Source organism: Phacochoerus africanus, chromosome 15 (genome assembly GCF_016906955.1).
Source record: "Phacochoerus africanus isolate WHEZ1 chromosome 15, ROS_Pafr_v1, whole genome shotgun sequence".
NCBI lineage: Eukaryota > Metazoa > Chordata > Mammalia > Artiodactyla > Suidae > Phacochoerus > Phacochoerus africanus.
Window position 1 is genome coordinate 2,641,571 of NC_062558.1, and position 17,941 is coordinate 2,659,511.

At 39.8% G+C, this 17,941-nt stretch overlaps 1 protein-coding gene across 7 annotated transcripts in view; it reads right to left on the reverse strand.

Moving 5' to 3' along the window:
• AUH (AU RNA binding methylglutaconyl-CoA hydratase) overlaps positions 1-10,325 on the reverse strand; it is a 147,425-nt gene extending 137,100 nt beyond the window's left edge. For 3 of the 7 annotated variants that reach the window (XM_047762343.1, XM_047762342.1, XM_047762341.1), the window contains exon 1: positions 10,023-10,325. In XM_047762343.1, the coding sequence (XP_047618299.1) occupies positions 10,023-10,281 (259 nt within the window). In that variant the 5' untranslated portion in view covers positions 10,282-10,325. Of the gene's footprint in view, positions 1-6,327; positions 6,431-9,765; positions 10,003-10,022 lie in introns of those variants that run through there. The other 4 variants (XM_047762340.1, XM_047762346.1, XM_047762344.1 and 1 more) reach the window with 4 other exon arrangements.
• Between the last annotated feature and the right edge of the window lie 7,616 nt (positions 10,326-17,941).

Consider the following 17,941-nt stretch of genomic DNA (forward strand, 5'->3'; position numbering starts at 1 on the left):
CAGCCACCAGCAATGCCAGATCCTTACCCACTGAGTGAGGCCAGGGATCAAACCCACATCCTCATGTACACTAGCCGGGTTCATTAACGACTGAGCCACCACGGGAATTCCCATCACTGTACTCTTTAATGTTCAAATTATCCTACGTGGGGCCAGTGAGAGAACACTTCCTTGCTTTTTGACCCACAAAGATATTCCAGGCTCACCTTAAACTGTCCCTGCTCCAGACCTACAATCATACATTTCTCCAAAAAGCCCTGGCTTCTTTCAGTGGGAGAATAGTTTAGAAACCAAAATCTGGACATAAGATATGTTCACTGCTACTGTGGTATGTATTATTGCTTTTAGACTGTCTCAGCAGTCAGAATAAGAAATAAATGTAAACATATGCAAACACAATATACTCATGGTTTTTGGATTTATTAGAAATCGTAAGTTTGTCCTGTTACCTCTAATTCAAATCCAACATAAGGGGTTTCTTCCTCACCTTCCCCCATTACATATCTGTACTTTCTTCTACCACAACACAAAAAGTCCGGTTACCAAGAACATTTTTCATTTGTCTATCCCACAATAAAAAGAAAATATATTCAGAATTATTAAGCCTAATTACAGCTAACAATGGACTACTAAATTTCAAGATTCTTTTAACTCATAACTAATTGACCTAAATGATAACAATTTATTCAAAACGATAATGCCAACAATGTACAGGCATTATTGCTTTGTATAAATGGTGACTCTAGCTTACAAAAAAAGGGAAATGAATGACAGCAATGCTATAAGGAATGGCAGGAAAGAAATGGAATACACATTTATACATTTACCACCATGAAGTGGTATAATGTTATTAAAAAATGAATGTGGGAGTTCCTGTTGTGGCTCAGTGGTAACGAATCTGACTAGTATCCATGAGGACCCAAGTTTGATCCCTGGCCTTGCTCAGTGGATTAAGGACCCAGCATTGCCATGAGCTGTGGTGTAGGTCACAGAGGTGGCTCTGATCCTGCACTGCTGTGGCTGTGATATAAGCCAGCAGCTATAGCTCCAATTAGACCCCACCCTCCATATGCCACAGGTGTGGCTCTAAAAAAAAAAGAAAAAAAAAATGAACATAGATTACTTGCAAATATATATTGCAAATACCAGGGCAACCAATAAAAATAAAATCTCTTAAGAAGTATAAATGACATGCTAAGAGAAGTAAGAAAATTGGCAGAAAAAAGTGGAAGACAAAAATGAAAAACAAAAAACAAGGGCAATGAATAGAAAACAGTTATGAATATAATACATAGTAATCCAACTACTTCAGTAATCACTGTTAAGTATGAATCATCTAAAATACATTAATTAAAAGACAGATACTGTCAGAGCTGATTAAAAATAAGAACAAACTATATATTGTTGAAGAAATCCACTTTAAATAGAAAAACACATTTAAAGTTTGTTTGGAAGCACAAAAGACCCAGAATAGCCAAAGACATCCTGAAAAAGAAAAATGGAGCTAGAGGAAACAGGCTCCCGGACTTCAGACTATACTACAAAGCAACAGTCATCAAAACTGCATGGTACTGGCACAAAGACAGAAATATAGATCAGTGGAACAGGATAGAAAGCCCAGAATTCAACCCAAGCACCTACAACCAACTCATCTATGACAAAGGAGGCAAGAATAGACAATGGAGAAAGGACAGCTTGTTCAATAAGTGGTGCTGGGAAAACTGGACAGCCACATGGAAAAGAATGAAATTAGAACACTCCCTAACACCAGACACAAAAATAAACTCCAAATGGATGAAAGACCTAGATATAAGACTTTAGACACTACAAAACTCTTAGAGGAAAACATAGGCCAAACACTCTCTGACATAAACGACAGCAACATCTTCTCAGATCCACCTATCAGAGTATTGACAATAAAAAGAAAAATAAACAAATGGGACCTACTTAAACTTAAGTTTCTGCACAGCAAAGGAAACCCTAAACAACACAAAAAGACAACCCACAGAATGGGAGAACATCTTTGCAAGTGAATCGACTGACAAGGGATTCATCTCCAAAATTTATAAACACCTTCTGCAGCTCCATACCAAAAAAACAAACAACCCCATCCAAAAGTGGGCAGAAGACCTAAACAGACAGTTCTCCAAAGAAGACATACGGATGGCCAAAAAACACATGAAAAGATGTTCAGCATCACTCATTATTAGAGAAATGCAAATCAAAACCATGATGAGGTACCACCTTCCACCAGCCAGAATGGCCATCATCCAAAAGTCTACAAACAATAAGTGCTAGAGACGGTGTGGAGAAAAAGGAACCCTAGTACACTGTTGGTGGGATTGTACATGGGTGCAACCACTCTGGAAAACAGGATGGAGATTCCTCAGAAAACTAAACATAGAACTACCACTTGATCCAGCAACCCCACTCCTGGGCATCTATCCAGAGAAAACCACGGATCACAAAGACACATGTACTCCGATGTTCATTGCAGCACTATTTGCAATAGCCAAGACATGGAGACAACCTAAATGTCCATCGACAGAGGAGTGGATCAAGAAGATGTGGTACATATACACAATGGAATATTACTCAGCCATTAAAAGGAACGAAATACCAGCATTTTTAGCAACGTGGATGGACCTAGAAATTATCATGCTAAGTGAAGTCAGCCATACAATGAGACACCAACATCCAATGCTTTCACTGACATGTGGAATCTGAAAAAAGGACAGACGGAACTTCTTCGCAGAACAGATGCTGACTCACAGACATTGAAAAACTTATGGTCTCCAGAGGAGACAGTTTGGGGGGTGGAGGGATGTGCTTGGGTTATGGGATGGAAATCCTGTGAATGATCATTATACAACTACAGATGGGATAAATTCATTTGAGTGATAAAAAAAATTTTTTAAGGTGAAAAAATAAATAAATATAAAAATACAAACTGAATAAAAATAATGAGATGGAGAAATATAAACCATGCTAATACTAATAAAGAAGACCTGGAGTAGTTATATTAATTTCAGAGAAACATCACAAAACAAGGAATAGTTCAGAGATAGAAAGGGGACATTACATAGTGCTGGAAGGGTCATTTCTCCAACAAAACATGATGACTAACAGTAAAGCATCAAATTGCATGATTTAAAAACTGACAGAATTATAAGGAGAAATAAATAAATCTATCATACATGCAGATTTCAACTCACCTCCATCAGTAATAGATCCAGCAGATAGAAAATCAATTAAGGGTACAGCTGAACTGAACACCACCAAAAATCAACTAAATCTGACTGAATGCTAGATCTAATTGAATACAGAGTACTACATCCAACAACAGCAGAACACACATTCTTCCCAAGCTCATATGGATATTCACCAAGACAGACCATGTTCTGGGCCAAAAATACACCGTAACAAATTTAAAATAGAAATCATACTCAAGTATGCTCCTAGACTACAAGTGGAAATAAACTGAGAAGTCAGTAACAGAAAGACAGCTGGAAAATCTCAAAATACCTAGAGATTAAATAAGCTACTTCTAAGTAACATTAGGTAATAAAAGAAATCTAAAGGAAATTGAAAATACAGCTTATCAAATTTGTTTTTGATGCAGCAAAAGCAGTGCTTAGGGGAAATTTACAACACTGAGTGTACATATTAAGAACCATATTAAGAACTGATAATCTTAGCTTCTAACTTAAGAAACCCAGAAAACAACTAACAAATAGAATCTAAAATAAGTGGGGGAAAAGGTAAAAATCAGCAGAAATCAATCAAATTGAAAAACAGGAAATCAGTAGAGAAAAAACAAATGAAAAGTTGGCTCTTTAAAGAGATCAGTAAGTCGATAAGCCTCTAGGCAAGCTAACTATGAAAAAAAGAGAGAGAGAATACAAATTACTACTATCAGAAATGAAAGAGAATACAAATCACTAACATCAGAAAAGCATCACTACTGAACCCCACTGATACCATAAGCATAATAAAGGAACATTATAAACAATTACATGCCAACAAATTTGCTAACTTAAATGAAATGGACCAATTCCTTGAAAGCCACAATCTACCAGAGTAAGAAACAGATAAACTGAATAGGCTTATATCTATTTAAAAAACTGAATCAGTAATTAATAAACTTTTAAGATAGAAAGCATCAGATGGAGACGGTTTCACTGGTGAATGCTACCAAAACATTTAAAAAATGATGTTTCGCCACAATCTCTTCCAGAAAGCAGAAGCAGAAGCGCTTCTTAGTTCATTCTATGAAACCAGCATTACCCTTCTACCAAAAACAAAGACATCACAAGAATGGAAAACTAAAGATCACTATCTCTCATGAACACAAATGCAAAAATCCTCAAAAAAATACTCACAAATTAAATCCAGCAATGTATAAAAATAATTACACCCCACAATCAAGCAGGATTTATTCCAGGTGTGCAAGACTGGTTCAATATTTGAAAATCGATTAATGTAATTCATCACATCGATAGACTAAACAAGAAAATTCATACAATCATCCCAATAGATGCAAAAAAAAAAAGAATTTGACAAAATTCAACCAGATAAAAACTCTTAAACTATGACTAGACGGAGGCTTCTTCAACCTGATAAAGGACATCTACAAAAGACCCATGGTTAGCATCATATTTAGGATGCGAAAACTGAATTCTTTCCCCTCAGATCAGGAAAAAGACTCCGATGTCTTATTTTTATTCTACACTGTAATGGAGGCTCCAGTGAGATTAGGCAAGAGAAAAAAATAAAAGGCATCCAGATTGGAAAAGAGTAAGTAAAATTCCTTCTATGTGAAAAGTACACGGATCCTTTATATAGGAACTATTAAGAAACCCACTAAAGGAACTTTGAGAACAAATAAGCAAGTTCCACAAAGCTACATGATTCAAGATCAATATACACAAACAACTGCATTACTATATGGTAGCAATGAAAAATCTGAAAACATAACTAAGAAAACAATTCTATTTAGAACAGCATCCAAAAAGAATGAAATAGGAATAAATTTAATAACAGTAGTACAAGACTTGTACACTGAAAACTATAAAACACTGCTGAATGAAAGCATATTCCATGTTCATGGAATGGAAACTTTAACATTGTTACGAAGGCAATAATATTCCACAGAATGATCCACCTGTTCAACGCAATTCCTATCAAAATCCCAGATGACTTGACTATCTTGAGAAAATTGAGAATTCTTCAGAAATTCTAGTATAAATTCTTCAGAAATGGTACTGGCATAAAGATAGACATGTGAATAAATGAAACAGAACTGAAAGTCTAGAAATAAACTCTGTGTTTACGGTCAATTAATTTTCAACAAGGGTGCCAACACAATTCCTCGGGGAAAGAACAGCTTTTCCAATAGTGCTAGGACACTGGATGGCCAAAGCAAAAGAATGAAGCTAACGTGTTACCTCACAGCATATACCAAAGCTAACTCACAATCAGTCACAAATTTGAAGAGCTAAAACCTTAAAACTGTTGAACAAAAACAGTTACAGGAGTTCCCGCAGTGGCTCAGTGGTTAACGAACCCGACTAGCACCCATGAGGACTTGGGTTTCAATCCCTGGCCTCGCTCAGTGGGTTAAGGATCTGGCGTTACCAGGAGCTGTGGTGTAGGTCGCAGATGTGGCTCGGATCTGGCGTTGCTGTGGCGGTGGTGTAGGCCGGCCGCCGATTAGACACCTAACCTGGGAACCTCCATAGGCCACAGATGCGGCCCTTAAAAGACAAATGACGAAAAATAAAATAAAAATAAATTAAAAAAGAAAACAGTTACAAATCTTTGTGACCTTGGGTTAGGCAACAGTTCCTTAGATATGATCCAAAAGCTCAGCAACAAAAGAAAGAAAGAAATTGGACTACATCATAATTAAAAACAGAGGCTCTTTGAAATGAACAGTGAAAAAACTCACAGAATGGGAGAAAATATATGCAAATCCTGATTAGGAACTTATATCCAGAGTATATATAGAACTCTTACAATTCAACAACAAAAAAACAAAACAACCCAAATAAAATGGATGTGAAAGACATTTCTCTAAAGAAGATATACACACGGCCAATAAGCACATGAAAAGATTCAACCATTAGGGAAATCCAAACCAAAGCCACCATGAGATATCACTTCACATACACCAGACGGCTATAATCAAAAATCCAAACAGGTACTGGTCATGATGTGAAAAAATTTAGAGCCTTTATACTTTGCTGGTGGGAATATAAAATGCTGTAGCCACTTTGGAAAATCTCTGTAGTTACTCAAAAATGTTAATCATAGAATTATAATTACCATAGGACCCAGGAAGTCCACTCCTAAGTGGAAATAAAAAAGGATATCCATAAAAATGTACATGACGTGAATGTTCTCAGCAGCACTGTTTATGAGATTCAGAACATGGAAATAACCTAAATGTACATCAATGATGAGCAGAAAAAAAAAATCCAAACAATGGGAGTTCCCGTTCTGGTTCAGCAGGTTAAGGACCCAAAGCAGGTTAAGGACCCAACGTTGTCTCTGTGAGATGAGGGCTCCATCCCTGGCCTTGCTAAGTGGGTTAAGGGTCCAGTGTTGCCACAAGCTGAGGCATAGAGCATAGATACGGCTCAGATCTGGTGTTGCTGTGGCTGTAGCCGAGGCCACAGCTGCATCTCCGATTTGACCCCTGGTCCAGGACTTTCCAAACGCTTCAAGTGCAGCCCTAAAAAGAAAAAAAAGAAAGGAGTATCATTCAGCCATAAAGAGAAATGAAGTCCTGATACACACCACACATAATAGAAACTGGGAAGCACAATGCTAAGTGAAAGAAGCCATATGATCACTTTATGTGAAATGTCCAAAGTAGAAAAATCTGAGAAAGTAAATGATAAATGGGTCTTATTGGGGGGGGGGGGGGAGTATGAGATTGGGAAGTCACTGCTAAAGAACACAGAGTTTCATTCTGGATTGATAAAAATGTTCTAAAACTGGACTGTGGTGATGGTGGCACAATTCTGTAAACATACTTAAAACAGTTGTACATTTTTAGTTTTACATGTGAATCTCAATAAAGATTTTTAAGATGTTCCCATGATGGCTCAGCAGTAACAAATCCGATTAGTCCATGAGGACACAGGTTCAATGCCTGGCCTTGCTCAGTGGGTTGAGGATCTGGCATTGCCATGAGCTGTGGTATAGGTCAAAAACACAGCTCAGATCTGGCGTTGCTGTGGCTGTGGCGTAAGCCGTGGCCTATGGCTCTAATTCGACCCCTAGCCTGCAGAACTTTCGTATGCTACAAGTACGGCCCCAAAAACACCAAAAAAAAAAAAAGAATTCACATGCCATAAAATATGTGAAGATAGATATTTTTTAAACATGAGAAAAATATGAATCAATCTGTTTTAAAAAAAAAAAAAAAAAGGCAAGTAGAAGGAAGACAACCTAGCTGACCTCTGCAACAGCCCACTTGAGAGATGATACAGGCTTGGACAAGGGTGGTTCTGGTAAAGAGGAACATGGAGAAAAGTGGAAAGACTACAAAGACATTTGGGAAGAGCTGATGATAACATAGATGTGAAGGATGAGGAATGAGCAGGTATCAAGAATAACCTGCATTAGGCATTTGCTTGTTTGCTCTATTTCTGCCAAAAGTTGGAACAGAGTTCACAGAAATGATCTTTAAAATGGGTTACAATTCTTGCCAGACTGGGAGAAGGCAAAGACACATAAAGAAGGAGAAAAAGGTAAAGCTTAGACACAGCAGAAGGGAGACAGGTGATCTGCAAAGGCCTGCAGCTGTGAGGGCTTGAAGGCATTAGAAATCACTAGAGTTTTTAACTGAAAAGAGATGTGATTCTTGGCCTTGAAAAAATAGCTCCTGCCCCAGGACAAAGAACAAACCCAGAAGGAGAATGATCGAAGACCAGGTGACCTATAAAGGAGGCCACTGCAGAAAACCAGAAGAGACCTTTGCAAACCATGACCAGGACTGCTGCTGAGGTGGGACAATGCAAGAAATACCAACCAAAGAAGGCTAGCAGTGTAACTGTGCTTCCGCAACAAATTACAAGAACTCAGAAAACACACAGGGCTGATGCATTCTGCACCTACCCATATCCATCAGCGTAAAGAAGCCTACAGGGCAGAGAGCAGCACAGTTCTCATATTTCCTGCAGGCTGCTAAGAGCACCAAATTTTGGACTCACCTCTAATGAGAGGCAAAAGCACCAAGGAGACTCCTTCCCCAGCAGTAGCCTCAACCTCTTGTTTTCTTTGCACTGCTTACCGCTGACTTGGCAGTAAAGTAAAGCATATATACTATCAGACAAAACTGAGTTGTCACCTTGCCAATCCTGAAAGGAAACTGGAGGCCAATTTTCTTAAGAAACCATATTTCCTAATAGCTGACTTTTACATTTTAAGTAGTTGAAAACATCCTGAATTTATTGTCTTATATTCTGATTTCTTCTCTTTAAGCCATCTGAATTCTAACTGAAGGACCTTCCAAAGATTTTATGAAAATTTACTTTCAATTTGCACTCCTTTAAGTCATAAGGACAAAAAAATACAGTATATGGTGCACATTACAAGCTGTACCTGCAATGCCTTTGTAGCTAAGGTACTGCTGGTACAACTAATGTAAACAAAATTCAAGCAAGACTAAGCTTACCCCAAAGATGGTAGCATTCACGGCTCTAATCACTCCAGGGCCAATCTACTTTCCAGCTGCATGTCTCAATATTCTGCCAAATCATGCCATAATAATACAGCCACGCTTGCTTTAAGCCATTTCCCCAAAAACACTACACATTTTCACAAGCCATGCCTTTGACCATGCTCCTGTCTCTGTCTGGAATAATAAATAAACACATGAAATAACTCATTATACTCCAGAGCACCCACTATGACCTAGATACTTAGTGGGCAATTTATATTAACACTCTTATCTAAACTTCACAGCAGCCATACAAAGTTGGTATTATTTCTCCTATTTTACACCTAAGATAGTGGAAACAGAGCAAGTTTGCCTAGAAACCCTCATTAACGTCAAATTCCACTGCAAGAAATCCTAATGACTCCCCATGGACTCCACCTATCTCCCCAAATACAGCTGGGCGTATTACCGCCCTTTGCTCTCAACAAGGCTTTAAGTTAGCATAGCCTTTTAACCACCAGCATCTTCCTCGCTCAACTGGTAGCTGCTTAAAGACAGCAAACATGACAACTCCTTTTGCACTTTCGCTTAACAGATTATAGGTGCTCAATAACTGCGTGTTAGAATCAAATAACTGCTCTTCTGGTAAACTGCTATTTCCACCTTTCATGATCCATTTAGCTTTTCCCAACGAGGCAAGCCAAAGATAGTGAGCTTCTACAGTAATTCCACCGAAAGGCACACACCCACAATCTCCCTCCCACCCGCATTGTATTGCTAATGAGTCTGTCTCCTCCCACTGAAGGTAGCTCAAGGGCAAGATCAATACGATACAATTGTGTTCCCTTAGCAAGTCGCATGGAAGAACATGACGAGGCTCAAAACTGTTTAACTAAAGTGAAACAGACCACAAAACTAACCAGATAAAATGGACAAAGGGAAGAACTGCTCCAGATGAACAGCTTTAAACTTAAATATGTTCAGCATAATAAAGTGCACTCTCACCGCAGCTTCTAAAACTATCCCTCTGATATCTGAGTTGACAGAAAGCCATTACAGAGCAAGAACAAAATCTGGAAGCAAATATCACACACCCGGTTTATTGACCTTGGCTCGTCTAGAGTTGAGGCCGTAAACTGCGTGTCTGTCTTCGGCGCTGAGTAGGGCCGCTTTTACGGGTTAGCTGCTCCGTAGGACACCTTTAAGCGTGGAGAGCACTAAATAGCTGCAATGCTCCGATGGGGGGAGGGGAAGGCCCCCCAGGCCTCTCGGCGGACAAGGACGTCAGCCCGGACACTCGACCTCGCGACCCCTTCCTAGGACCGGCGTCAGCCCGCGTCGCGCCCCTCACCTCGGTTCTCCTCCTCCAGATATCGCACCCGCAGCTCGTCCTCCGTCTTCACCTCAGAGCTGTAGCCCCTTCGCCAGGCCGCGCCCCCGGCCGCGGGCGTCCAGCCCCGAGCCCAGATGGCCGGCCCTACCGGCAGGCCGGTCCAGGAGCCAGGGAGCCTCCACCCGGGGCCGATCCCCGCACAGTAAGCAGCCACCAAGCGGGCGCGGCCCGCCCGCAGGGTACCTAAGGCCCCAGGTACCCCCGCGGCTGCCGCCATGTTCTCTGTTTACGGCGTGGGCCTGCGGTCGCTGCACGCCGCAGGGCACGCCCAGGCCCCGCCCCCGCGTCGCCCCTCCCTGGTCCCGCCCCCGAGGGCTCGCCCCGCCCAACACCAAGGACCTCGTTCCAGATCCTCCTTGCACGGGCCTCCCTTGCTTGACACAGTGTAATGGTTTGTCCAGCAAAGGCAGGGTGAAGTAATTCTTCAAGACTGCGGAATATTTTAGGGTAGAACACATTCTATAAGAACGCCCCGAAGAGAGTCGCCTCCCTACATTCCCTGGGCTATGCCCTCGGGTCATGTGTTTCCTGCAAAAGTGAACTAAGGTTTGGCTGACAGGATGGCAGCTCTGCGAGGGGATCCTGTTTATAACCGGTGTACTCGGTAAGTATACTTACTCATGCACGTAAGAGCCGTGAATTATCAGTTAAAGGTGCCTGTAAACATATGGGATCCTCACCATATGGAGTTCAGGAATGGCTGGAAAACAGTCAAAGAACACAGGGGTCCTTCGCCCGCCATCTCAGGCAGGTGGCACGGCCTTTCCTGAACAGTCTTAAAACTCTGAAGGTCATCAAAAGCAAGTCTGAGAAACTGTCACAGCCAAGAGAAACCTAAATGGCAGCTAAATGTAATGTGCGATCATGGCTTGGATCCTGCAACAGAAAGTGGAACTTAGGCAAAAATGAAGGGAATCCAAATATAGACTTTAGTTCATAACATGTCATTACAGGTTCATAGATTGTAGCAAAGGTACCATATTAATGTAGGAGAGGCTAGGGGTGAGGTTCTACTGGACCCCTGTACTGTGTTCTCACATCTTCTGTAAGTCTAAAAACGGTCATAAGAAATGTTTAGTTATTAGCGCAAAATAAATGATAGATGCCCCAGTTCACGTGGACCCTAATTCAAATCCAGTGAGTCTGTGCTGCCCTGGACTGAGCTGGAAGCCTGCCCTGGACAACTAGTTATTGACACTTCTGGAAGACCTCCAAGCCTCTCACTCAGCCTTCTCCTCTAAGCCACCTGTTTGCCTTCCTCTGCCCCTCATATCCTTTGATGTTCCCTTCCCAGACCCAGGGAAAGCTTGAATGGTGCCTTCCCCACGAGGCCCCAAATCTCTGCTATGAGCACACCTAGAATGAGAATTGGCCATGAAATTCTACAATTTGAAGGCCAACTGCATCGCTCTTTACCTCTCTTAGGCTTCCAAGTTATAGTGTCTCCCTTTTACCTCTCAGACAGAAGAAAAGAGTTCCTGCTTTGTCAGAGCGTCACTGGAAAGCTGTCATTCTAGCCCCCCCTCCTCTTCAGGTCGTGGGGGTGCCTGTTCCTTATACATTTTTTCCAGTCAGTAGGAATTTTATTCTGTCCTCTGCAACAGTAAAGGAGTCTAAAAAGAGTTTATTAGCCAGCTGGGGCTGCTATAGCAGATACCACAGACTGGTCTGAAAATTCAAGATCAAGGTATAAACAGGTTTAGTCTCTCCTGAGGCCTCTCTCCTTGGCTTGCAGACAGCCACCTTCTAGCTATGTCCTCGGACAGCCTCTCCTCTGTGTGTGTGCATCTTTGCTGTCTTTGCCTCTTCTTCTAAGGACACCAGTCCTATTGAATTAGGGCCCTACCTGTATGATGTTGTTAATATTAATTACCTCTTTAAAGGGCATATATCCAGATACAGTTTCATTAGCAGTCAGGGTGTCAACATATACATTTGAGGAGACACAACTGAGGCTGTGACAGAGACTCTTCTTCGTCAGCTCCCTGTAACCAGCTCTGCCAACCTGCATCCCCCAACCCCAGGTGTACATCAGCCTCCCTGTGGGATTATCGTGCTGTGGGGAATTGATATGAAGAATATTTTAAGCTGAAGATGTTTGAGATTCAAAGACGCTTTCTCAGAGCTTCCTTTCACTGACTAAGCAGGAGAAATGAGAGTGTCACAAATCCCCTCTTTGAGGTGGGTTTACTCCCATGGGGGAGACCAAGATAAACCTACCACAAATCCCTTCTCGGGAAAGTTTCCCGTCCATGAAGAAGAAGGAAAGACTGAACCTCTGCTTAAACAAACATGACCACAAACTTCCTTCTCTTCAGTTTGTTCTGCTTAAAACACACTTGTCTTTCCTAATGAAACCTTTTTGTTCTTCTCATAGAAGTCCCCTCCCTTTCCCCTTCTAAGATAGGTCTACAGGCTCTAGCTTTAACCATTTAGGGAGCTAGCTCCTTCTTTTGTTAGCTCTTGTATGCACACACAGAGAAATAGACCTTTATTCTCCTACTGATCTGTCTTTTGCCAGTTTAATTTGCAGGCCCCGGTCAGTAAAGTTAAGAGGATAGGGGGCAAATGTTTCCTCTCACAGAATACCAACATATCTCTTCTTTCATCCTCAAAGCAAGCACATAGGAAGACACTGACCCTCTCAGAGGAGGAATCTGGCTTCTAAACCAATTTGCCAAAGGTCAAGAAAAAAAGAATAAGCTGCAGAGTCCGGTGCAAATCAGCGCAGGTAATCTTGTTATAATTTCCCACCTCTCTACTCCAGTTCTCTTCCTCCTCCAGGATACCTAGTTATTCTCATCAAGGTCTTTGTCATATTGAGGCGGTGGTGCTGAGAATGGAGGCACCAATAGCTAAACATGTTTCAAAGAACAGACATTAGCGAAGCCGTGGTCATTAGTGCTTTCAACAACTTCAGAGAAAAACAAGAGATGACAGGGCAGTTCACCAATCCTTTTGATTAGTGACTGTCTAGATTATTATCATTATTATGATGATGATGATTATTATTATTGTCATTTTAGGGCCACACCCATGGCTTATGGAAGTTCCCAGGCTAGGGGTTGAATTGGAGCTGTAGCCACCGGTCTATGCCAGGGCCACAGCAACGTGGGATCCAAGCTATGTCTGTGACCTACACCACAGCTCACAGCAACACCAGATCCTTAACCCACTGAGGGAGGACAGGGATCGAACCCATGTCCTCATGGATACTAGTTGGGTTTGTTAACCACTGAACCACGACGGGAACTACTAGAAATTTAGAAAGAAAAAAACTAAAGCAACAAAATTGATTCTACTTCTCAAGATTTTGTGGTGGTCTTTTTGTACTGTTGTATCAGGGTTATAATTGTTTCTTTATGGAGCGAGAGGCTGAAGGCAAATGATATTCAGAGCACTGTGTAGTGACTCTGGGTCTCCCAAGATTTGGGACGTATGGGGGTAGTAGCCATCAAGCTTTTCAGAAGCCAAGACTCCAGTATTTTATAACTTTTGAAGCATTCATAGCTTCTCATCTGCGATGTGGAGATAAAAAGATCCCACCTTCAGGTTGTAAAGCATAAGTGAAATAACTTACATAAAGGAGCTGCATCATAGGTGATCAAAGTGCCTTTTTACTTCCCCCATAAAGATGCTGGTTACATGGTCAATATATAGATAAGGGGTCAGGGGCTACTTCAATATCTTTAAGGAGGACAAAAAGGCTACTTTGCTACCCTGTCTCTTCTCTCAAACTTGTCATTCTGCCATAACTATTCCTTAGATTTAAGGGACTGGATATTAGACTCTGATACACTGAGTTTAAATCCTGTTTTGTGTTTTTTTGTAACACTTAACCGTAAACATGTAACTGTGTGTCTTTGTGGCAGGGCAGACCCACTTCTCCACATCTCAGTTTTACTGATTAGGAGATGTTAACATTACAACATCTGCCTTATAAAGTTCTTGTGGCAGGGGGACTAAATGGGATGGCACCCATGAGGTGCTTAGCACTGAGCATGGTCCTTCTTTAATTACTCAATAAATATTAGTTCTTATGCCAGAGTGGTTAAGGATTCAACACTGTCACTGCAGTGGCACAGGTGCGATCCCTGGCCTGGGGAACTTCCACATGCCTTGGGCACAACCAAAAAAAAAAAAAAAATTAGTTATTCCACACCATGGGGCCCATGAATTAAATGATGTTATTTCAAGTTAAAGGACTTTTCTGAGTCTCATTTAAATAAACTGAAAAACACCATTTCAAGCAAGCAAGCATGGACAAATGTCCTATTTCAAGGTATTTCAAGTTAAAAAATTTTTTAGTTTTAATATCATAGATTTTGGTAACTATAAGTACATCTGAAAAATTCTATGGTCAGTATATTCTTCTGAAAGTCATTTAATAATGTGATCTTTCATAATTTTCCAAATTGCTCAACAACTTCGGCTAAAACTGTTGCTAGAAAATGCAGCAACTAACCATCTCAGCATTATATATGCAAGCATATCACAGGGATCCAGTATCCACATTCAAGAGCCCCAAGCAGATCAGAACACCATTTATGTCATTAATATTAAGAATGGTTTTCTATGCTCGATATTAGGTCAGCTTGCAAAACTGATGGACAATTCATACCTTCTGTCAATAGTTCTCAGCCCTAGTTGAGTGTAAGAATTACCTAGGAAGCTTTTTTTAAAAAGCGTAAGACACAAATCATCTCTCTCTAGGTAGAAATTCTAATTTTGTCCCTTGGGAAGTCTGGTATCTGGTACCATTTTTAATTGAGACTTTTTTTTTTTTTTTGGCCACTTCTGGAAAACTCATTTTCTGATCTGTAGTTTATGAAACCACCTGTGGGTGATAATACCAAATAGCTCTAATTAGTTATTGGTATTTTATCAGAATGGAGATGAGTGGAAGCCCCAATTTGGGTATATTTAGCCAATAATGATCCGAAAAGAAGAAATTTATAATGAACAACAATATTGATAAATGTCCAAGGCCTTTGATTTCTTTCAGAAAGTATGCGTTATAGTTGCCACCAAATTACAGGTATTTTCTATCTAAAGATAAACACCAACTTTTGAACAATTTTGCCTCAACCACTATATGTGAATACAAGTACATTCTTTTCAACCTGAAAAGTAAACAATTATTGAAACATATTGATGACGTTTTATCACCACACAATTAATTGGGTTACTCTTGTTGGTCTTGCCAATTTTGTTTTAACTGTGGACCTAGATTAGGGAAAGGAAATATCAAAAGTGAGTTGTCAAATATTTAATCACACCAGGATATGAACATGTGTCATATTTATTTAAAGGCAGCCGGAAAAGCAAGGTTTAAATTAAGCAGAGTAATAAGTACATTTAACTTCTTAGAAATGAGAGATCTTTGTTTTAAATGATTCAAGAAATGTAGTGCAAAGCTACCAGTAGAGAAGACCCTCACAGAAGGTTGACTTTTTGGGAGATAAGAGTTAGCTGTGGAGTTATCTCCTTCACAGAAGACCAAGAACAAAATTGTTTCCTTTTTCTTTTAAAGGGTTAACTGTATATTCAGTGGTCAAAATAATTTTTATCTGAACTATTTGCTCTGCTTTTTATTAGCCATTAGTATTTTAAGTTTAAAACACTTTATATGCATTTTGTTTACATACAAATATATATGTGCAGTTAGACAAAAATTTTTTTTTATTTTATTTTTGGCTTTTTTTAGGGCCATACCCATGGCATATGGAGGTTCCGAGGCTAGGGGTCTAATCAGAGCTACAGCTGCCAGCCTACACCACAGCTACAGCAATGCCAGATCTGAAGCCACGTCTTCAACCTACACCACAGCTCATGGTAATGCTGGATCCTTATCCCACTGAGCGAGACCAGGGATTGAACTTGCAACTTCATGGTTCTTAGTCAGATTCATTTCTGCTGTGCCATGATGGGAACTCCCTAGACAAAATTTTTAAATTTTAATCTCAGTTTTAAAAATAAACTAACCTTGTAAATATAGTGCGAAAGGCAATGTGTCACACACAAATTTACCTTCTTAATTGGAGACTTGCAAAAAGCAAATATGCATTATAGAATAATTAATCACTTTTGTAACCCATATACATTTATGCATTTTAATCATCAAAAATTTTGAGTGACAATGTTATAACTTAATTGAATATTAGACATCTTTTTTTTTTTTTAGGGCTGCACCCACAGCATATGGAGGTTCCCAGGCTAGAGGTCTAATTGGAGCTACAGCTGTTGGCCTATGCCACAGTCACAGCAATGCCAGATCTGAGTCATATGTGCGACCTACACCACAGCTCACAGGAACACCATCTCCTTAACTCATTGAATGAGGCCAGAAATCAAACCTGCAGCACTTCTGAAGTGCCACAACAGGAACTCCCTAAATATTAGACATCTTAAAGTCAGTTAAAGATTTCAAAAATTGGGAGAGTTCCCAAGATGGCAGAGTAGAAAGACTCTGAGCTCACCATCACTCATGGGCACAACAAAATTACAACTATTTACAGAATCTTTCAATGAGAAAATTGCAACCTACCAGAAAAAATTATCTACAACTAAAGTTATAAAGAAAGAACCACCACCAGACAGGTAGGAGGGTCAGAGGATAAAAAGAAATTAAGAACGTTTCCGAGATCACTGGGACAACATCAAGTGTACTAACATTCTCATTATAGAGATCCAAAAAGGAGAAGAGAGGAAAGAGCAAAGAACATATTTGAATACATAATAGCTGAAATTTTTCCAAAACTGGGAAAGGAAACAAACCTACAGGTCCATGAAGCATAGAGTCCCAAACAGGATGAACCTGAAGAGGACCATACCAAGACACACTGTAGTGAAAATGGCAAAAATTAAAGATAAAAAGAATATTAAAAGCACTAATGGAAAGCAGCAAATTATATACTAAGGCTATCAGCTGAGTTTTCAGCAGAAACGCTAAAGGCCAGAAGGGAGTGGCATGATATATTTTAAATATTAAAAGGGAAAAACCTAAAACCAAGACTACTCTACCCAACAAGGCTCTCATTCACCTTTGATGGAAGTGTCAAAAGTTTTACAAACAAGCAGAAACTAAAAGATTTCAGTACCACCAAACCAGCTTTCAAGAAATATTGAAAGGACTCCCCTGCGCAAAAAAGAAAAACCACAGAAACGTGAAGGTTAGGAAAGGAAAAAGCTCATCAATAAAAGCATATATACAGTAATGGTAATAAATCAACCACATGCAAAGCTAATAGGCAGGTTAAATGACAAAAGTAGTAAAATCATCTATATCTACAACAAGCTGTTAAGGGATACACAAAACAAATCAATGTAAAACATGATGTCAAAACCAGTAATCATGAGGAAAGGAGAGTATTTATTAATCCAGCGTTGTTAAAAATTAAGGTTGTTTGAAATTAAGGTATTAGCAACTGAAAGTAATTAGTATATGTAAAACTTGATATACATAAAAACACAAATACGTGGATGCTAAGCAATACACTACTAAACAACCAATGGGTCACTGAAGAAATCAGAGAAGAAAAAAATACCTGGCAACAGATAAAAATTAAAGCACAATGATCCAAAATCTGTGGGATGCAGCAAAAGCAATTCTAAGTGGGTCATTTACAGTAATATAAGCTTACCTCAGAAAAGAAAAAAAAAACTCTAGCAACCTAACTTTACATGTAAGTGAACTAGAAAAAGAACAAACAAAATCTAAAGTTAGTAGAAGGAAAAAATTATAGAGACCAGAGCAGAAATAAATGAAATAGAGACTAAAAAAAGCAATAAAAAACTTCAGTGATATAGAGCTGACTCTTTGAAAAGATAAACAAAATTGGTAAACCTTTAGCAGACTCACCATAAAAAGAAAAGAG